The sequence below is a fragment of the Lepidochelys kempii genome, chromosome 2 (assembly GCF_965140285.1).
Source record: "Lepidochelys kempii isolate rLepKem1 chromosome 2, rLepKem1.hap1, whole genome shotgun sequence".
Classification (NCBI taxonomy): domain Eukaryota; kingdom Metazoa; phylum Chordata; order Testudines; family Cheloniidae; genus Lepidochelys; species Lepidochelys kempii.
In genome coordinates, this window is record NC_136381.1 from 175964669 (window position 1) to 175987673 (window position 23005).

The window sequence follows — 23005 nt, forward strand, 5'->3', positions numbered from 1 at the left end:
CATCCAAGGCAAGGGGGACACACATTTCACAGGAAGAATAAACTGCAAGGAGGAAATTAGAATCTGAAGGGGAAGAAGATTAAAGGCTGCTTTTCCTCATCCCCCTCTGTCCAGGAGTTCTTTGTCATATTTATAAAATTGATTCGATAAGTGTGGATTTGTGACTATGGATTGGAGAAAGGCTGCTGCTGTCATCAGTTTGGTGGATGGGCTATGAATGAAAGCTGAATATCAATGCATTGAGTAAAGGAAGGGTAGAGCCTTTACCATTTACGTACATGTTTATCAGGGTCAGGGATTAGTTCTATAGGGTGTTTCTCATTCTCTCCGAATGGTTGCAGCAAGCTGGAGGGTTCGGATGACACTGATGAAGGAACTGATCATTTACTGCCTATACTTTGGATTTTCTTTCCCCTCGGTGGTTCTGGTTATTATGTAAAATAATTTGGGAGAGGATTTCTCCCTATTGCAGAGAGACAGAGGCAGCAGGAAGGAGCTCAGTTTTGCAGTCTTAGGTGGTGTTCGCAGCAACAGCCTGATTTATTTTTCGGAAGGGTTGGGGAGCAGAGAGGGAGAAGATGAAGAACTCCGATGGGTTTTTTGGACGTGCGAGCAAGGCTCGGTGGATTTAAAGTGGCTCTCTCGCAGAAGAGCTTTCCTGGCAACGATCGATGGGCGGGAGGCTTTTTTTACTGTGCCTGCCCTTGCTTCCTCTCGATCGTGCCGTTTTGTGCAGAAAGGGGAGGAAACTGTGCCCATCATGTCTTAATGTTCCGCGGGGCGGGGCGCGCCTCTTCTCCCAGCCCTGTACTGTGGCAGGCGGCAGCAGCGGCAGCCTGCTTCCTTATTTTTAAAGTTGGTGTTTTCTGCCTCTCAGAGGTGGGGGGCACAGCTAGCCTGATACCTTCCCGCTGTGCCAGCAGCCGCGTTAAGTGCTGGGCAAGTCGGCCCCACCCGCGCGTTATTATCAAGGCAAGGGCGCGTTTTCCCCGGCGCCAGTACCGGCTTTTGCCCCAGCCCTTGGCGCGGCGCTGGCGCTGCAGCAGGGAGCGCGTTGCTGCTCTCGGGGCGGGCGCGTGTCCCCAGCGGCTCGCCGTGCAGCAGGGGGCGGGCCGGGGGCAGGCTGCCATGGGAGAGAGCATGTCCAAGCGACTCAAGCTGCAGCTGGGGGGCGAGGCGGAGATGGAGGAGCGGGCGTTCAGCAACCCCTACCCGGACTACCAGCTCCACGGAGCCGCCGCCGCCGCCGCCTCGAGCCCGAGCGAGGCCGCGGAGACCCAGCGGGGCCCCGCGCCCCCCCCAGTCGGGGAAGAGCCTGAGTCCCTCCCCTTCGGCCCGGACGGGAAGGTGAGCGAGGGAGCGCGCCCGCGCGCTGGGCCCCGGGAGGCGCCTGCTTCCCTCCCTCCCAGCATTCGAGAACGCCCCGGCTGCCTTCCAGTGTTCTAGAACCCCGCCGGGCTCTGGAACGTTCAGCTGCCGCCCGCGCCTGGTGGCCCGGCGGGGGGCGCTGCTCGTCGCCCCTGGTGGCCGGGCTGAGGGAGGGTGGGACGGGGCAGCGCCCGGAGGGGGCCGCGCTGGCCGGGAGGGAAGGCGCGTGGCCACGTGGGGAGGAGGGGGGGGGTTATTGACAAAGGTTCGTGTGGCTCCCCCCACGCCCACCAGCCACAGCGCTGGGCTTTCATCCCCCTGCCTTGCCAGGGCCTCCTCCCGCAGCGCTAGGGGCTCCCCTCCCTTTGGCTCCATTGCATGCCACTCCTGTGCCCCTCTGTACCCTGCACAACCCCACAGCCACCTGCCACCGTCCTCCAGCCCCGCGCTTACCTCCTCTACCCCATCATGCCTCCCTCCCGCCCTGCCACACTCACAGGGCACCGACTCCTCTCTCCGCCCCCACGCAGCACATTGCACCCGTCTGCTCCCTGCCCACTGGCATTGAGCTGTATTTCACAGCAGTGCCCGCAGCCCCCCATAGGCCCTCGCCCTTATACCCCCACCTTACCTGCATTAGCCATTTCCTACTAGGGTCGCCATTCACACATCCCCAGAATACCGGACGTTCCAATATTTCCAGAAATGGTGTGAGCCCATCCCGCTGGTGTGACCCCGCGCATATGTGCATGTGAGATCACACCGCACAGAGGATGCCATTTTTAAGAGAACGTTGCTCCGCTGCCCCCACCCCCACTGACAGACCTTGCGTGCGGCTCAGACTGGGGGTGGCGGGTGCATTTTTCAAAATGGTACCCTCTCCCTGTCCAGTGCTGGATAAAACCAATGAAAATGAAAAGACATTCGCTTTTGTCTCAGTACCAGCCGGCGCACAAACCACCCAAAAGGAAGACTTTCGGGTTTCAAACTGGATGAATGACCTGCTTGTTTCTGACCACATGCCTTACACAGCGCTTCGCCCGCCCTCCCAGCCCATTCAGGCTATGTCAGTGCTTATAGTGGCATGTAGTATGCATGCACTGCACCCCATCTAGCATAGCTATACATAGCAGTGTAGACAGTGAAGCACTGCTTAGGAGAGTAAAGATACATCAGAGCCTTAGGGTATATCCTACACTGCCCTCTACACAGCCAAGCAGTGTCTGCCCCATCTACACTGCTATTTTCAGCAGTGTAGTATCCTGCTGCCTCCCGCACTGCTGGATGCTTTCCGTGCCACAGGGAGCTGCCAGTTCTTTTCTCCACCGCACTGCCAGAGCCTTTCCCCATTTCCTCCACCATGCCGGAGCCTTTCCATGCCGTGTGTAGCTACACACCACAGTGTGGATGCAGTCTGCTTTTCACTGGCATTTCATGTACCCTATATCCCACCGCTAGTGTGGACAAAGCCTTGGATTCTAGTTTAAACCCACAAAAATAAGAATACTCAGTTCTTGTCTTCACTGAAGAAAAAAAGGTGTACTCTTAACTCAAGGTAGGAACATACTTTTATTTGCAGTGAAGGCAAGGCCTCAGAGTAAGACTGAAAACACTAGCCTTATCTGCAACGCTCAATGTATGTACAGTAGAAGCTGTTTTATCTAGCACTTCACCATCTGGAAAGCTTTATAAACCGGCATTTATGATCTTCATTGAAATTCCAGTTTATAGTCCAGTTGGTGTGGGGCCACTGGGGGGTTAGAGCGCAGGAGGGGGTGCGGAGCGCGGGCTCTGGGAACGAGTTTGGGTGCAGGAGGGGACTTGGGGTAGAGGTTGGGGTGTGGGAGGTGATGCAGGGTGCAAGATATGGCGAGCGCTCACCTCGGGCAGCTCCCCGCAAGCAGCGACCTGTCCTGGCTTCTCCGAGGTGGAGGTGCAGCAGGCAGCTCTGTGCGCTGTCCCCGCCCCGAGCGCTAGCTCCACAGCTCCCATTGGCTGGGAAACGCAGCCAATGGGAGCTGTGGGGGCAGCACGTGCGGGTGGAGGCTGCCGTGACTCTGTCTAGGAGTAACCAGGACAGGTCTCCGAGTGCGAGGAGCCGCCCGAGGTGAACACCCCGCAGATTGAGCACCCGGCATCCCCTCCCATGCCCCAATCCACTGCCCTGAGCCCCCTCCCTGAGCCCAAGCCCCGCACCCTTCCTGCACTCAAACTACTTCTCTTGGTTAACCAGCATTTTTCACTTACCAGCACCCCCATTTCCCCAACATGCTGGATAAAACAGCTTTTACTGTATATGTTACAGCTCAGAAATTATCAAAATTTCATTAATAAAGTTATGCAGAGAATGGAAGAGAGAGAGAGCCTCTGTTGGGTCACTTCCCTTTCAAATGCCCAGTTTTCCCCACAGTATATTCTCAGGGCTTGTTTACATAGTGACTTACTATGCGGCAAGCCACAGTATGACTCTACAGCTCGCTCGCTTGCCGTGCAGTAATGTCCTCTATGAGCATTGCTATGGTGCAGTGGGACTTTCACTGTGCTGTGGCAGTGTCCCTGGTTTGCCGCACATTGACAGTGTAGCCAAGCCTTTAGTCTATGCTATTTTTAGAAAAGATGGATTTCTCTGTCTTTGATGGAGTTCGCACTCTTTAGATATTGCTGAGCCATTCCTTCCCCCTTTTAATCTATGGCTATTTCCATGTACACATGAAGGACAATTTCTTTTTGTAATTTTTAATTGGTTCTATGAGTCTCTTGCCTTGTGATTACATCAAATGATGCACATTTGCCAAAATATTTAATCAGGAGAAGATCTCTAGATACTGATATGGCCACCGTCACATTAGTATCTGAGCACCTCACAGTCTACTATGTATAAATCCCTCCAGCACCCCAGTGAGATAGGGAAGTACTAGTCTCCTTTTTACAGAAGAAACAGAAAAGCTGAATGACTGTCCAGGATCACACAGGAAGTCTGTAGTGGGCAAAGAATTGAGCTTTTGAGGGAGTCCCAGGCACCCACTCTAATCACTGAATACTTTCTTCTCAATACCACTGGACGGTTCTACCTCTGCTCTTACTGCGAATTACTGAATTTTAAAACTGGTAACAGCTCATGTAGGATGTAAGAGTAACAGCTTGCCGTTTTGAGAATCATGCAAGACCTGCGTGGGTGAGTAAAGGATAACATGGTGACTTACTCTGAATTTCTGTGATATTCAATAATCATCTTGACACTTTAATGTAGCTTTATTTTAAATATAGGATAGTGGTAGTGCTCCTATGGCTAGGATTCCTTCTTTAACCAAAAAAGAAACCTTTGGCATCAGAACACCTGCCAAAACAATCAAATGCTAATTGGCATCTGTGTTGGGCATCTTGTCAGCAATGAGAATGGACTCACAGATTGGAGTACTCTCTTGTCTATAGTAATAGTGCCTTCAGGTCGGGATTAAGACACAATGAAGACCTACTGAGAGGAAGTTTGCACTGTGGCTGCACATGCAGAATTTGTAGATAAATAGAACTCTCGATTCTTTAGTGTGTCATCTTTTTTTCAGTCACTAGCACCAAAGTCAATTAGGTCCCGATTCTGCAAATTGCTCCTATATCACTGCATCCACAGTACCACTGTAGGGCTATGTGCATAGAGTGATTTGCAGGATCAGTGCCTTAACTTTAATGGCCAAATTCTGATCCTTCTCTGAGTCTCTACTGTGAGTGGAATTTGTGTGTGTATATTCAAAGGCATAATTTCTTCTTTGAAAAGAGAAGGAAAATGTGTCTTGGGGATGTAATGTTATTGAGATTAGAATTAAAACTGGATGTCCCCAGAGACTTTTGTAAGTATAAATCAAAAATCTTCATAAAACCAAGGTTATAAATTCTAATTTATGAATTTTGCAAGTAGGACCACATACTAAATGTGTTCAATATGGGGGAGGAGGAATTGGTTTATCTAAATATCTTTATTGCATTAGGGAAAACTTTCCAAGTGTTTCTGTGTTAAGTAGATCATCTGCAGGACAGGAGATCCATCTTTTCACACCAGCCCTACTTTATATTCTACACGTTCTGTCCAGGTTTTAGAGAAAATGTGCATTCATACCTGCTTATTCAGTTGAACAAGCTGAGAGCATCACAAAAGTGAGAACGTGACTTGGAAAATGTGATGAAGGAAGATTTTTGCTTCTGTTTTGTTTTAAAATAATTACATTTATAAAAAGAAAAGGAGTACTTCTGGCACCTTAGAGACTAACAAATTTATTTAAGCGTAAGCTACAGCTCACTTCATCAGATCACTAAATTTGTTAGTCTCTAAGGTGCCACAAGTACTCCTTTTCTTTTTGCGAATACAGACTAACATGGCTGCTACTCTGAAAGCTACATTTATAAAACGCATGTGGGAAGAAAATATTAACTGTATCATAGAACATTTTAAATTCTGATTCATTTGAGAATTTTATGAATCCTTAACTCAGTGAAATTCTCCCACTGCAGTTTCATGCTTCAGGAATTTCTAGCTCTAGATTTACACTAGGAATTTGTTTCATTTTGCCAGTCTCGCTATAATGGAGCATGCTAAATTGCAGTGCCTGTGTATTTTTATCTGTCACACATGGCATTCACTGTAAATTAGCGAGGCAGTTGGTAGCTAAGTGCGCAGCTTAATTTGTAAGTATTTTGAGTCACCTGTGTACCTTATTATTTACTACAAAGCAGGTGTTCCATTTTTAAAGAATTAAAAGTCGAAAACTGTCTTATTTTCCTCCTTTGGAAAAAGACGGAGTCAGATTTGTAGTCCCATTAAATGGATTTAAGCTGCTTTAAAGTCAATGGAGTTACTTTGCTCCCCCCCCAATCCCCCCGACTGTTTCTGTTTTTCATTCGTAAATTGGTCTTGTCAGAAGATTATGTGAGTATACTTTTCCTCATGAGATTTTGGGGAATTCTGTGTGTGTGTGTGTGTGTGTGTTTTAGATTTTGGGGATGGAGGAAATCAATCTCTGACTTTATTGGGCCCTCCTGGAATATCATTTGGCCTCAGCATTATATCTGGGATCTCATGTCATTATTTTTGAGCGTGGAGGTAGTGATATAGGAATCTAGCCTGTAACATAGACAGACCCCACTTTGAAGACTGTGGGTCTTTACAGAGGTTCAGGGGTGTGCTTATATAGAGTGACTTGCAGGATTATAGTAAATATCAAAAGCTTGTAAAAAAATAAAAAAAAACAAGGCTTGTAAAAATCAAAATATATGAAGAAAACCTCAGTGTTTTGCATGATCCCCATCTGTACAACACAAGTGGAATGGTGAGTAAGAACTATGTGACTCACATAATGACAGCTGCAAATATATGGGGTACTTCAGTTGCCATAGAAGGCACTGTATTATCAAGCAATCCATTTGACTTCATAAATTGTCAAGTTAGCCATATAAAACTCATCCACTTTAGAGAAGGGCCAGCTCTTCAAATGGTCATGTTAAATGTGAGACAGTTAGGGCTAACTTCTGCATAAAAACTTTGTTTTATAAATCTATACATTGGAATTCTGAATTTGGGATGTGAAAACAAAGCTATTTCAAATTATCTGGTTAACTTAATCACTTAAACAGCTAACCTTTTCAGATGTCATAGATTTATGCATCCGATGAAGTGAGCTGTAGCTCACGAAAGCTTATGCTCAAATAAATTTGTTAGTCTCTAAGGTGCCACAAGTACTCCTTTTCTTTTTATAGATTTATAGGTCAGTCATTTACATAGCTGAAGTGTTCTTTTTACATTGGAAGTGATTTGGATTTAAACTATATGTAAAAGTTTTAGAAAAGTGATGATAAACTTAATCTATGCTTGTATGGATTGTGGGGTGGGGAGTTAAGGTAGGGGTGTGTGTGTGAGATATATATAGTAGGGCTGTCGAGCGATTAATAAAATTAATTGCACTGTTAAACGAATAGAATACCATTTGATTAAAATGTTTTGGATATTGTGTACATTTTCAAGTATATTGATTTCAGTTACAACACAGAATACAAAGTGTACAGTGCTCACTTTATAGTTATTTTTATTACAAATATTTGCACTGTAAAAAACAAAAGAAATAGTATATTTCAATTCACCTAATACAAGTACTATAGTGCAATCTCTTTATAATGCAAGTTGAACTTATAAATGTAGATTTATGTACAAAAAATAACTGCATTCAAAAATAAAACAATGTAAAACTTTAGAACCTACAGGTCCACTCAGTCCTACTTCAGCCAATCGCTCAGACCAACAAGTTTGGTTTCAATTTGCAGGAGATAATGCTGCCTGTGTCTTGTTTACAGTGTCACCTGAAAGTGAGAACAGGCTTTTGCAGGGCACTGTTGTAGCCGGCATCGCAAGATATTTATATGCCAAATACGCTAAAGATTCATATGTCCCTTCATGCTTTAACCACCATTCCAGAAGACATGCGTCCATGCTGATGATGGGTTCTGCTCTATAACAGTCCAAAGCAGAGCGCATGTTCATTTTCATCATCTGAGTCAGATGCCACCAGCAGAAGGCTGATTTTCTTTTTTGGTGGTTCGGGTTCTGTAGTTTCTGCATCGGAGTGTTGCTCTTTTAAGACTTCTAAAAGCATTCTCCACACTTCGTCCCTCTCAGATTTTGGACGGCACTTCAGATTCTTAACCTTGGGTCGAGTGCTGTACCTATCCTTAGAAATCTCACATCGGTACCTACTTTGCATTTTGTCAAATCTGCTTTGAAAGTATTCTTAAAATATGCATGTGCTGGGTCATCATCCGAGACTGCCATAATATGAAATATATGGCAGAATGCAGGTAAAACAGAACAGGAGACATACAATTCTCCCCCAAGGAGTTCAGTCACAAATTTAATTAACACATTATTTTTTTTAACGAGAATCATCAGCATGGAAGCATGTCCTTTGGAATGTGGCTGAAGCATGAAGGGGCATATGAATGTTTAGCATATCTGGCATGTAAATACCTTGCAATGCTGGCTACAAAAGTGCCATGTGAACGCCTTTTCTCACTTTCAGGTGATGTTGTAAATAAGAAGCAGTCAGCAGTATCTCCCGTAAATGTAAACAAACTGAAAAGTGCCAGTCTAGACAGTGCTTTACGGCTCCCGGTGATAAAGCTACCACCCCTCATTCGGGGTGGTTATTTTTTATCACCGGGAGAGTTCTCCCCCAACAATGAAGCGTGACTAACTGCCCAGTCACAGCACTGCTTCGTTTGTTTAGTAAACCAGTTAGTTTTTAACTAACAGGTCGTCAAATCACTGCCATGTAATTATTGGAGACAAAATAATTATTGTTAATTAGAAACCTGTTAGTTTTAAATGCAAAACTTGTTTTGATAAATTGTTTTTCTTGTGTACCCAGCACATGTATTTTTGTAGTAGTTTTATTTAATTAATACAAAAAAAAATTAAATGCTGGGTTTTGTGCTTGTTTAATTGAATTTGAATTTCCATCCAAACAGAGCCTGGCCCAAACAAAAATAAAATTAATCTTCTAGTAAATAAGAAATACATTATTCACAATTTTCTAATAAAAATGTACTAAGAATTTTAAGGCAGATTAAGCCATGTAATTGCTTGAACAAATAGAGATAGATATAGTGTATATCCTCCTGGTTAGCAAATAAAAGTACCAAATTTAGTCTGTAATGACTATATTTGGTTGCAAACCAACATGCTTGAATGGCTACCAACAAATAAGAATCAACCTTTCTTTAACTAAAAGGTACATATGCAAAACTAGATTAAAACTGATTATTGTAAATCAAGATTTCCTATTTGCTGACTTAAATCCATCCACCCTGCATAGGACTGGCTTAACATTCAAAGGAATTTACAGCTATTATTTCAACTATCAAAAGATCCAAAAATATTGGAAGTGGAAACCTGTTGGAAGTTATAAGGGGCACAGGGGAAGTGAATCAAAGGGCTACAGAGTCCAAACAAAGGGTCTTCTCTAATTCATAGCAAAATGCATCTGCTACTCCTGCTGGAATTCTGTGCCACTGTGCAATGCACAATTTGCACAGAATCAATGTTCCCTGCAGAATTTTATTTTTTTCTTGCAGAATTTGTGACTTTCCCCCAGCACTCCTGCCTGCTGTCAGCCGTGGGCAGCTGGGTCTCACACTGACAGCAGGAGCCCTGGCCGCCAGGGCTATCAGGAGGAGTGTGACTATATTGTGGTGTTCTGACAAATAAAATATGCAGAATTTTGCAGAATTTTAAAATGTGCTCAGAATTCTTAATTTTTTGGTGCAGAATTCCCTCAGGAATAATCAGCCTGCAATATTTCAGAGACAAGGTGGGCAGGGTAATACATTTTATTGGACCAACTTCTTTTGGTGAGAGAGGAAAGCTTTCAGGCTTACACAGGGCTCTTCTTCAGTTCTGGGAAATGTCTAATAACCTGGGACCAACATGCAATATTCCATTCATTTAATTTTCATTCATTTCACTTAACTGTCTCTTTAGCAACAAAAGTGTTAGAAATTAAACTTGAAGGTTCCACATTTTTTTTTAGCTATACATGTATATATATATTTAGATTCACCTATTAACAGTTTTGTCTATATGTTAGTGATAGAAGAAGCACATTAAGACCTTGCCTCCATTTGCAGCAGTGTGTAGGGTAAACGTAGCTACATGCCACAGTGAAAGACTGGCAAAGAGAGGAAGTGGGGAAAGCATCTCCCCACTGCCTGAGTCTTTCCCCACTTCTGGAACCTTTCCCTGCTATCTCCCTTCTGACTGAGCCTTTCTCTGTGACAGGGAAAAGCTCTGGCAGCTCTCCCTCTCAAAGCCTTTCACTGCAGTGTGGAACAGCTGCCGCATTGGGGAGGTAGTGGGACGCTACACAGCAAAAAATAGCAGTGTAGACTTGGCAGGAAGGCACTGCATGGGTGTGTAGGGAGCCACGTAGGGCTCATACATTGAGATTCAGATGTGTAGGGCACTCTATTCTGCGTGTCTAAGATGTGCCTCACTCTCTCCACTGCTGTTTATACCCATACTAGCAGGGCATGCGCTGTCTGTACTCTGCATGCCACCAGACTTGTAGATCTACCCTATGGACAGGGTTCCAGTGCTCAGTGGTATCAATTCTTGTGCTCCGCTTCATCCTGCAATAAAATCTTTTTTTTAACTTCAGGTCATCACCATGTCTCTGTCCCCTCATGATTCCATGATGAAGTTTAAATAATATTGTGACAGTGCTGAACAAAAGTTATGACAAGTGACCAGTGAGCATATGCGGTAGCTGCTTTTTAAAATCCACTCAATAACTAAGAGTTGGTTTAGCTGATCTATGTCATTAGATTTAAAAATATCGTAATAAAATGTTGCATGTGTCCTCACAACCCATATACTAGACACTGTATTTAATTAGGATGATTTTTAAGTAGGACATTAATGATACTTAACTGCAAAGATTGCTGCTTAATGGGGATGCGACGTTTTAATGGGGACATCTTCATGTGATTTTTAGGGGCGTTTAGTTCCTTGGCTGTGTCTCTGTATAATGCTAGTTCTATTTGTTCCTTTAAATGGTTTTTCAATCCTTCCTTGACATGCAAAAAGTCTGTGAAGTGCATCACCATCATTGCCTGGCTGTTTACTCCTTCAGTGTCAGCTATGTTGGGCATCTCACAGCTGTGTCTTTTCGGGCAGCAGGCTCTGTCTTTTCCTAGGGCTCAATCCTACTCTCATTGAATTTAAATGGAATCTTACCACTGACTTCACTGGAGGCAGGCTCAGGCCTCTAGTGTACATGTGTGCGTCTTCCTAAATGTATGGGATGGTCCAGTGGTTTGATGGGATTGTAATAATATTGCTTAATCAGGACAAAAGGCCATTTCCTGGGCTGGCCTGGTTAAACATTTCTGTGATACTGCATTCAAGCCCAGTGCTGCTTAATATAGTCAAGCAGTGCAGAACATGTATTTGCTCCCTGTGGCTCTTCCAGATAATGTTAACTAAAAACAAAAAAATGTGACTAGAAAGCCCACTCAGGCTTAGAAAAACAACAGTTGTGTTCTTTTCTTCCTTGTCCATCATCACAAGTTAAGGCTTCCAACTCAGGAAAACATGTATGCATGTGTTTCCGTCTATCCTTATTCAGGAAAATACTTAAGCATATGGTTTGTCTCCTTTTTGGGACTTACACATGTGCTTAAAGACTGGCCCGTGTACCTGTCGTGGATGAAACCCTAAATTTTGATTTCAGAATGTTTACTGGTAGTAATGGTTAAAGACAGAGCATGGCTTGATTTCTACCTGCTCTTCATCAGATCCCAGTTTGAATTTAGAGCTGATAGAAAAATCTTGTTCTGACTGGTTGGTTAAACAAACTCAATTATGTGAATTATTGGTGGTGAAAATAAATGGACTTCCAAGATGCAAGATATTTTGGGCTGTAAGAGAACTTTTTGGCTGTATGCATACTGTATATATGTTTATGTTCACAGTGTTTGAGAAGAATTAGAGTGTAACCTCCAGTTATCTCCACCTCTGTTTTTAAAAACTTGGGGTTATGTCACCCAGAATCTAGTCATTACATTTATAATTCCCTCCATTATCTGTAAGCTTGAGTAATTGTATTTGGATAATCTCGGTTTTATTGTAATAATACATGCTAACGAAAATATACTATGAGGCAAGTGGCCGTTTTGGATACCCAAGTACCTTAGATTTATTCTTCATACTCCAGTACTTCCTTTAGAAGTTGTTGGTGTTTTATACAGTTCTGAAAATATTGGGAATTTAAGTGAATAGTGACTTCTTGGTGCCCAACTTAAGGTGCATTAGAGGCCTGATTTACAGAAATTGTTGAGCACCCACTCTCTGAAAATCAGGTCCTTTTAAGGCATCTTGAGTTAGACACCCAAAGTAACTAAAAAAACAACAAGGAGTCCGGTGGCAGCTTAAAGACTAACAGATTATTTGAGCAGCAGCTTTCTTGGGTAAAACCGCCACTTCTTCAGATGCATGGAGTGAAAATTACAGATGCAGACATAAATATACTGACACGTGAAGAGAAGGGAGTTACCTCACAAGTGGAGAACCAGTGTTGACGGGGCCCTTTTTTTCTCCCCAAAGATAAGATTTATGAATGTAAGAACTTGTTATAGCTTGTTATAGCTGTTGATGTTTACATAAGTTCTAACTATGCGGCTTGCATGAAAATGAATGTTAGATCAGTGAAAACAGGATAAGGTGTTCTGTAGTCAGTGTTTCAGAACGTTCAATAAGGACTGCTTTTGCAGAACTGGAGTTTGTTTCCATAGGGATTGGAGTGAACTGCAGCAGGGTTGTTAGATCTCCCTTAAACTTCATTTGCTGTATGATGACAATGCCAAATGTCAGTCTGTCCTTTTTTCTTCAGAAAAGCAGCTGTAGTCAAAGATGCAAAAATGAATAGTAAGTTAATAAAAAACAGAAAAAAAGGATTTTGCTAAATGATGAGTCACAGAGGTACCAGAACTCAGAAGAGATATATCACCTAGCTGGATTCTGCAGGTGCTGAGGCCTATTTGTGCTCTGAGGATGGCGCTCCCTGCCTTCCAAGGCAGCGATGTGGCATGTATAGCCCTGTCTAGAGGAGAAAAACGAGGTGTGTTTACCAAATGTGTTAGCTGGTGTAACCCTTCTTCTAGGTAGTGTTGGCAGCAACAAAGGCCAGGTTCAGTGTCTGGGGGGGTTACTTTTAGCATTACAAAACAAAATGGCTCCAGCCCCACCCAGAAACCTGGGAAAACTGAATACAGCATGGGGCACCTCCAGTAAGGCTGTATGCCCCCATTCGCAAGCACTGAGTTTGTGCATAACAAAAGGAGACTTTCGAGGGGAGAGGGAACTCCGCTTGATTTGGGGAAAAGGACAGCAACAGTGACTCAGAAGTATGGTAACAATAAGTAAAACACCCCACAATCTCTTGAGCAGTTTCTTTGCTGTAGTTTCCCAACGTGCAGTATGAAAATCCAAGGTCCATTTAACTCCCCCTGTCCCTCCACCACACCCCGCTTACAATTTCTTGTCTGAGGTCAGTCAATCCTGGGTGTCCAGAGGTTCGTTCATGTGGCTTACCTCCACTCACTGCGTGAGGGACAAATGATGCTGCCACCACCACCACCACTGCTCTGCTGTGTCCTTAGTCTGATCCTACAGCACCATGACCAAAGTAATCACAATTCTAGGATTTGCTAGGTAGGGGGGTGACTTCGCTGCTGTTGCATCTCTTATCACACAGCATTTAGCTGCAGTTCCATTTAGTGTTTTCAGCTCTTAGTGATTGCTGCAAAGAAACAAGGACTCTCAATTGAGTTTTAATTAGCTCTCTCTGTAAACACTGGAGAAGGAGGGTCAAATGGCAGTTAGGACCTTGAAACAAGGTCATCATCCCCAAATAGAAACACCTATCCTCCCACCCCACCCTCTGTCCATCACTTGAATTTTGCTTGCTGTCGCATGCTTAGGGAATGAGAGTTACATTCACATATAATATGCCCTGGATTAGGGCATATTAACTACAATTCTGCTGCCCTTTAATCATACAACAAGGATAACATTTCATTACGCCTGCATCCAAGGTTTAAGAGAATTTTAACCCAAAACTGGCAACGATTGCCTTGGCAAAGTAGGTCTGCTTCTGAGGCTTTTCCTCCAGTTAAAAACCTCTTGGCAACTATGATTGCGATCAACATTGCTAAGTGGTGTTATGCTAATTAGCACATGTTAGCAAACATCTCTCCCTTTCCTAGCCTAGACACTGCCTCATTCACAGCTCACCTCTTCTCCATGTCCAGAAGCAGAGTTCAAGGGCTTATCCAAACACAAAAATTTCAAGGTGCTCAAACTGTGCGTAGACAAGCGCTCACTCTGCTCCACAAGTGTAGTGTTAGACATGGAAAGATTAGATTTTTTTTTTTTGGGTAAGCATCAATTTCACTGTAGACATTCAAACCGATTTAAAAAAAATTTGCACCATTAATAATCAAAATTTACAGATTGACAAAGTAGGAAAAATGCTGTTTGAGAACTACAGTTTGCTAAGGATATTTACTTTATGTATTTTTAACATATGTAGTTGACAGTTTAACAGTAATAAAGCTTTAATTTTTTGAACCTCAATGTCTACTGTCATTAAATAAGCATTGCCCTAAATGCCAATAACTTCCTGCAACTGTGAACTTGTAAAGTGATTAAAAATTGGAGAAAATACTTAAAAATCAGCATCAATATTCTCGGTCAAAATTATATTTAAAAAATACAATGAATTTGAATGCTGCCACGCCTGTATATTGTCTTCATTTAGACTGCTCACAGGAATGGGGATCCGCCCAGACAGGGTAAACTAAGCAGACCTTTTATGGAGGAGTTTTTTCCAGTACACACTCTATCAGCAGCACAGTTTAGTGCACATACACACACACAAAGCCTGTGTCTCAGGGTCACTTCCGGTGCCTGTCTTAAAGGGACAGCATACCAGTTATCTAACTGTGCATGGATACAGTACAACAGGGATGCTGGGGGAGGCCGTGAGCGTAGGACTTCTGTGAATGAGTGACTTATAACATGACTGTTGCAGCATAGTCCATTGAGACTGAACTTGGCTGACATTTCAAAACTGAAACTAATCCACCCAGGTGAGACAAGGGCGCACTGGGGCAAAGATATCACCTTCCCTGCTGAGATTGCTGTGTTGGTATTGCGGGGAGCAGTGCTCCCCCTTAAGTCCTCCAGAACCCTTTGGGACCCTACTTCTGCTCCTGCAGGAGCTCCATGGAGGTGAGAAGAGGAGACTCCAAGAAGGCTGTATGGGGCTGAAAGAGGACCTGGGATCTCACTTGTTCAGATAACCATGGGGTCCTGAGCATAAAGTGTAAAATCCTGACCCCATAGAAGTTGGTGGCAAAACTCCCATTGACATCAGTGAGGCTAGAATTTCACCCAGAGTGTGTATGTTCTCTCTTCTTCCTTGCTAGCATTGCTCCCCTCCCATCCCCTCTCTTATTTTTCTACCCTTGCTTGCCTTTTGTCTCTAATCAGGTGCTTATTGGAAGTTCACTTTTCCAAAGTGGTCTGTTGCAGGATAGCCTGGCCCTAGCCATAGAAAGTATGTGTGTTTAAAAAGAAGTCATCAACTTAAAAATCATACTTCTGACTGAAATCTTTTGATGTAAAATGACTGAGTGAGATGAGAAGGAAGTACATGTTTCTGTTTGTTCACTTGACAGGACCTTGTGCATAGTCAGTTTCATTGTTTTCCCCTGTATCGTCAGTAAGTTTCTCCTTTTGTTTGTGAGGTTTTGCTTTTGTCACACATCATCAGGGGAGAGAAAAACGTAAAAGATGAAATGTGATTGTAAAACCACAAAACTTTGCAGAGAGCTTGAGGGGCTGATAATCCAAAGGAAAGGCGGTCCAGTGGTTAGAGAATTAGCTGGCAAATCTGGAGACCTGGGTTGAGTTCCCTGCTCTGCCTGTGTAACCTTGGGGAAGTCCATTTAGGGCCAAATATCTTTAGGTTAACAAAGATATTTAGGTGCCTAAACATGCAGATATACACCTAGTGGGGTTTTCAGAAGCACCTAGGCACTTGGTTTCTCAGTGGGAGTTAGGCGCCTAAAAATGCAGATAGATGCCTAATGGGTTTTTCAAAAGCACCTAAATACCTTGCCCCTAGTCTCTTTCTGCCTCCATTTGCCATCTGTAAAATATAAAAATAAATAAATAGTACTTCACTTCCACAGAGGGGCATTGTCAAGATAAATATACTAAAGATTGAGGTGTTCACATGCTGTGGTGATGGGGCCAAATGAGCACCTAAAATAGACAGTGTGGCACCTGAAGCTAACTTACTTGCTCCTTTAAATTTACTGGATTTTAAATTGACAGTATTCCTTCAAACCATCAGACTTTCCAGTGGCTGTATTTATGACCTATGACATTTCAAGGAAAGGAGAAGTTGACTATTGCGTGATCCAGTCGGGCGGCTGGCTTGACATAAAAATCACAAATGCAAAATCAGCTACGGTTGCAATATGAGGATAATTCAGCAAGTATTGATCTATGTTACTGTAACCTCAGATAGCATAGCTGGACATAGAATGCAGTGATGGATTAGCCCTCTTACTCTTATATTGTTATACTAGATAATTTGCAATGGTTTGGGGGTTTTTTAAAACATAAAAAAAGCTGAAATTAATATGCAGGATTTGGTCCTGTACCAAGGAGTAAACTAATGAGTTGCCAGTAATATTGTACATAAAGTACAGGATGGAGCCAGTCCTACCTGTCGTTCAAAGAGTTTCCTGCTGTTTAGTTTGAATTCCATGAAATAACATCAAGCTCTTTATTTCTTTTTCCTTTCTTTTATTTAAGCAAGAGGGAGACTTTCTTCCAAGCCATATGAAATTTTTAGACTCCAGCTCTACAAATATAAGAAAACTGAACAAATAATTGTATGACTGGTAACCTCCCATTCACTTTGTTTTTTAAACTGACCGTACCTTAGCTTTTTTTAATGAGATTTGTTGTTGAACTTGACCTTAGATTGACTTTGAAGTCTTTGGGCTAACAAAAGTAGGTGTGGAACATGTAGACATGAAAGGACATACAAGCTATGGTTCTCATATATGCCAAAATTCAGTTAAATTGTATGTTGTTTACTGTGTACGGACCTGAGACTCACATTGACTTCAGAGGGTTTGGGTTAGGTCCTGTGTGTATGCACACTATACATTATTTATAGATACATACACACGTGCGCACACAGGTCACCACCAGCAGTGGAAAACTGTTCAGGTTTATGAATCCATTATGCAGCATTTAATCTGCAGAATTATGTATTTATGTTTCCTGGCCTTCTATTGTTTCAGGTTGAAAAGAGCTTTTTCAGTTCCCACATAACTGACAGTAAAAATCACAGGTCATGGTGGATTTGAATTGTTTTTTCTATATATAAAGAACAGAGTAGCAGTTGGGAAGATAGCATGGGTTTATTTCACCAGCAGCAGAGGAGGTGTAAAACAGAAACTGTATTTCTGAAGAGAGCCGTTTCTGCTCTGATACTTTATCATCCCCTTATGCAGCACAGTTCGGGGGAAACCAGGAATAAAGTTAATACCTTGCTATTAGAAGTTAGATTTCCCACCCCCCACTTGTGCATTCTATTACCAGAAATAGGCATGGTAGGAAGCCAGCATGAAAGGATGAACACCAGCTGGAATAATAGTCATAAAAATGAATATGTTGTTTATGCTATGTACAAAATAGTACACGTTCTTCTCAGCTGTAAATCTACCATGAGAATCTTTGGGTTTTTTTCACATTTTCTAAATGAAATGTATATAAAATCCATATTTCCCCACACTTGCCCATCCCAGTATCTTTCATTAAGCGGATCAGTGCAAAAGTGAATGGGGTTAATGCGGCCACAGGGCTAGACCGCATGGCTCAGCTTGCAGGAGTGGAGCTTCTGAGTGTTTCTTCATGTTGGGTAGGTCTTTAAAGGCAGGCAAGTAAAACCGAGAATAGATTTTTTTTTTTTTTTTAAAGCAGGATTGTTTCTAAACAAATTTAAATTTGTCTGCAGAAAATCCACGCACTTTTAAGTTCAGTGACATGCACCAAAATAAATGATTGGGATTGAAGGAATGGAATTCTTAAACGAATGTGTTCCTAAAACTTGGGGTAAAATATTATCAAACAAATAATGTACCTGCTCAGTTGTTAAACCTTCAGAGCAACCAAAAAAAGAAAAATGTAGTAAGTATTTGGGCAGGGCTTTGAATAGTACTAGCAATTGGTACTCATTCTGTTCTCACTTAGGCTGGTGTAAATCTGGAGTAGCTCCACAGGGGTCAATGGTGTTACACTGGTGTAAACCCAGTTTAAGTGAAATCAGAGTAAAGCCCATAGTACCTTTCATCTTCGCTTCTCAAAGCATTTTATCAAGGTGTGTGGTAGGTATTATCCCCATTTTAAAGCCAGGGAAAATTTAAGCATAAAGAGGTTGAATTATTTACCCAGGTGAGAGGGTCCAGAATAGAACCCAGGTGTCCTTACTTCCTAGTCCCTCCCCTAAACAATTTGACCTCCATTGGAGGGACCTGCCATGCAAGACAGCATGATTTAGTAATATATGACTGGAATATTCTCATTTTTGTTGAAGTCATTGTGTTCCAGGGTATTAGAGAGACAAGGAGCTCTGTGTAGCTTGAAGGCTTGTCTCTTTCATCAACAGAAGTTGGACCAATAAATGATATTACCTCACCCACCTTGTCTTGGAATGTGCTCAGTAATTTAAAGACCATTTAAATTCTCTTATTTTTATTTATTGTCCATTTAGCATTCAGTATTTTAATAGCCTTTGAGACTGAAGTCCTCCATTTCACTCTGTTTATTCCACAGAAGAGGTATAGAGGATTGCATCAATACCACCTTTCCTCGCTCTTCCCCCAGTATGCCTTGGTCCTTGGAGTGGCCACCTCAAGGGGAGAGAGAACAGTTTAGTCTCCTTATATCGTGAAAATGTTGGTTTTAATCTTTGCCCACCCTTTGTGTTGGGGCTGCACTACTGTTGTCTAATGGGAAATGGCTGTGACCACCAAACCTAGGTCACTGAACAGCTGTCAGTTGCGAATAGCTTTGGGTGACTACCAGCTTGGGCTGGTGGATTTGAACCCTCACCCTGGAGGTGTACATCTGAATGTCTAATAAGAAATTATTGGGGTCATCATATTTATCATCAAAGGATTATCAGAAAAGAAAATGAAAGCCCCTTCTCACATTTTTTTGAGTGACATACTGTCTGAATCATTGCAGTGAAGTACTGATCTACCAGATTGTCTGGTAAGAACTCAATAAAGACTTGTCGGTGAAATAAATTGTCCATAATCAAAGATTGGAAGGATTATCAATTTCTTTCCCCCCCCCTCAAAAATGGACAATTGTACTTTATATTATTTAAAGATCCAAACCTATGTGGGACACATATTACAAACCTATTGTAACATTTGTGGGAGGGGGTTAATGTTTCGATGACGAAAAAAATGGCCAAAAGAATTTGTATTATAAAAGTACATTTTTATAGGATGCTTAGTGTTCACCTTTTGAATGTGGAAACTATGAATAACTTTACTTACAGAAGTAGTCCCCATGGAAGTCAATAGGGTAGTACTTTATAGATAATTGATTATTCCATTAACTGTGAACTATTGCAGTACTCCATAATGTATCTTCTTGTATGCCGTTAGTGACAGAGTAAATGGTGGTGATAATGCAGGATCCCAGATTATACTGAATCACATCTGCACGTAGCTTCCCTAATCAAAAATAAAACCAGTCATGCACTAAGTGCCTGTAATGTTATGATAAAGCAATTGTAATGAACATACTACACAGGGATTCGTACAGAAGACTATACCCCTTGCAGGAAAACTACCACTCTACATGCTTTGAGCACACAAGATTTGGTCGTGCAAACACATGAGCAGCTGTACTCACCCGAGAAGTTGTATTACATTTAATGATTTGCAATCTGCCTAAAAATAAACTTCAGAAACTGAAAATCCTATCTATTGACCTTTCACTTAGCCATGATAGTGTAAGATGAGTTGTAATGGCTGCTTTCACACAACTTCTTTGCTTTTTTTATTAATTTGTTTCAACCTTTTCATATTTTATTGAAGTTGCCTTTAACAACACCCCCATACATGATTGATATATATAAAATCAAATTTTGTTAAGGTAGGAGTGAAGAAAAATATGAATTGCATCTCCTACGGATTTATCTTTCATGGAATAATCAGGATTTTAGACCAGGAGAGGAGGTTTTTTTAATTGTTGTTGTGTGTGGGGTTTGTTATTAACAGGAATGGGAATGGGGACAATTTCTGAGCTATTTGAGCATCTCATTAAAATAGAACATTTAACTGAAGCCTTCACTCTCATCTCTTCCATTATGCACCTTTATTCTTCCCAGTCAACCATTTCTGGCACACTAGTTCAATCCATGAAGGCAGTATTACCTAATGATTAGAGCAGGGACCTGGTAATCAGGGGTTCTGTTCATATTTGAGTTCACTCTGCTACGCTAGCTGATGATGGGCACAGACCTGGAGCAAAGTACTGGCTTCTTGGGTGCTGGGAGCAAATTCTCTTAATCTCTGTTTGATTTTATTTACCCACTTTTAAACTGAATATACTTTTTACCTACCTCACAGGAGTAGCGTTAGATTTGTTTAGTGCTTTAAGATCCTCAGGGCAGGTCTACACTTAAAACATTGTAGCGGCACAGCCGCACCTCTTCAGTGAAGGTGCTACTATGCCAACAGCAGAGCTTCTCCTATTGGCATAGTTAATCCACCTCTGCGAGAGACCGTATCTATATCGATGAGAGAAACCCTCCTGTTGACATAGCGCTGTCTACACCAGGGGCTAGGTTGGTAGAACTGCATTGCTCAAGGGTGTGGCTTTTTCACACCCTGGAGCAATGTAGTTCTACCGATGTAAGTTTATAGTGTAGACCTGGCCTCAGATGAAAGGCAGCATATAAGTTCATAGGGTTATTATTAAAAACAAATGCTATTAATACCATGGCATCCATATAATTCTTTACATTTACATGAAGGGCATCTGAAAGGACTTTATTTTAATATTCGGATGCAAGCGTGACTAGATAAAAATGTTTTTCCTCTTAGGCTAAGGCCTATAAACTGCATGAGGACACTAAGGACCAGCTCCCACTGCTTATGTGTTATGTACAGTCTAACTGGCTAAAGCATAAGAAAAATTTCGCCAGCAGCAGGCTTGATTTTTCCAAGTCAGTTTGAATTCTTTTCACCCCCCTCTCCTTAAATTTCTCTGTCCTGGTTTCAGATCCGTTCTCAGTTCACAAGACGGATCCAGAGTAAAATCAAAGACCTGCTGCAGCAAATGGAAGAGGGGCTAAAGACAGCAGACCCACATGACTGCTCTGCATATACTGGCTGGACAGGTGAGAAGTCTGGGATCTGAATAGAACACTTCCAATTAATTGACTTATTGGGGCCCCTGATGGTTTCCATTCCGGTGTGAGGGTTTTGTGTTCTGGCAGAAATGGCAATTGCATCATAATCTTATGGTAGGTCTGTGCAAGGCATATTCTATGAGGGTCTGGGTCCCGTGTCTGTCAATGTTAGTGGAAGGGTGCCCGTTGAATTTAATGGCTGTTGGATCTGGCCCTAAGAGAAAAAATTGGTTTCTGTACTTGAAGAGTCTGACTGCAAACGCAGTGCATCTTCGAAGATGAGTTCACATTTTTTTGTTTTAAAAAATATTTTACTGACACAGAATATTTTCACCTTCGTCCACTAAGTTGAATTGTGTTTCATGACTCGGCTGATGGCAAAACAACTCTAAAACCAGGAGGGTGAGAGAGTGGCGTGTTTTTGCAACCCGGACTCTGGAATTCTTGCTCTGTCTTCCACACTTTTCTGTGTGGAGCTGGACAAATGGCTGAATGAGTGTCATGGGGATTGATAAATGAATGTTGTGAAGTGCTTTGAAAATGAAAAGTGCTATGCAAGTGCAAGGACCAAATGTGAATTAGCCAGCCTGATCCTCGTGGCAAAGAACGCAGTCATCAGGGTTGATTGTTCTAGTTAACCCAGATATAGCTCTTTTAGTTGCCAGAAGAGTTCTCCGTCTTGGCCTCTTTGGGTATGTCTGTATGGTGTTTTGGAGCGAGTGGGAGCAGGGCTCACGCTATTGCTCTAAAAATTGCCATGTAGACAGCTTTGAAGTCGCGGCTCAAGCTGGAGCTCAGGCTGTGCATTTACACCCTGCCCTAGGCTTCAGAGCCCCATCTCCAGCCTGAGCTGCAACTTCAAAGTGCTGTCTACACAGCTAGTTTTAGAGCACTAGCGCGAGCCCTGCTAGCCCTCCCGTCGATCCCAGTTGGGAGGCTCAAGCCAAAGTGCTGTGTAGACATATCCATAAGTGCAACCAGTTCTTTCTGCAGTGGGATCACTCTTCGTGCCCTGCCCAGATCAATCTGCAGACAGTAATGCTTTTAGTACAGCATGTTTGCAGTTTTTCCTGTGAGGATTCATTCTGTTACCTTCATGTCATGTGGGTACATGAAAGGTTGGATTGGGAAAACCTCTCCATGGTAAATTTGGGAGAGGATTTGCCCACATTCAGGACATGGAGGTGCAGCACTTTACTTCGCTTTCTTCCCAATGGTCCTGGGAGGGAAGCTGAATGTTTTGTACAGATGGTGCTGTGGGTGCCTGTGTGGAGAAGTTGTAGACAACTGGCAGCTTGTATGAGTTTATTTTAAAGTCTAAAAATGGGAGTAATTTTGTGTCGCTTGAGTGAAAGCAGACAATTTTCACACTGACATTTTAAAAGAAATCTAGCAGAACAGTGTTCTGACATTCAGTGATTGACGAGAGAGGTGTTATGACTAAACAACTCAAGTGTAATAAAATGAGTCCTAGAATAAAAGAAACAAACTCCTCATGAGCTGGAACGACAAGATAGTTGGGTATTGCGATGTAATGGAAGGTATTTTTTGCCATTCTGAAAGGGCCTGTCAACTGCGGTAAC

General features: G+C 42.6%; 1 protein-coding gene across 1 annotated transcript in view; it reads left to right on the plus strand.

The window, feature by feature from the left end:
• Positions 1 to 330: 330 nt before the first annotated feature.
• The window catches only part of LANCL2 (LanC like glutathione S-transferase 2), a 53627-nt gene continuing 30952 nt past the window's right edge, over positions 331 to 23005 (plus strand). Inside the window, exons 1-2 of the mRNA XM_073332810.2 lie at positions 331 to 1347; positions 21293 to 21410. Of these exons, the coding sequence (XP_073188911.1) occupies positions 592 to 1347; positions 21293 to 21410 (874 nt within the window). The 5' untranslated portion in view covers positions 331 to 591. The remainder of the gene's footprint in view (positions 1348 to 21292; positions 21411 to 23005) is intronic.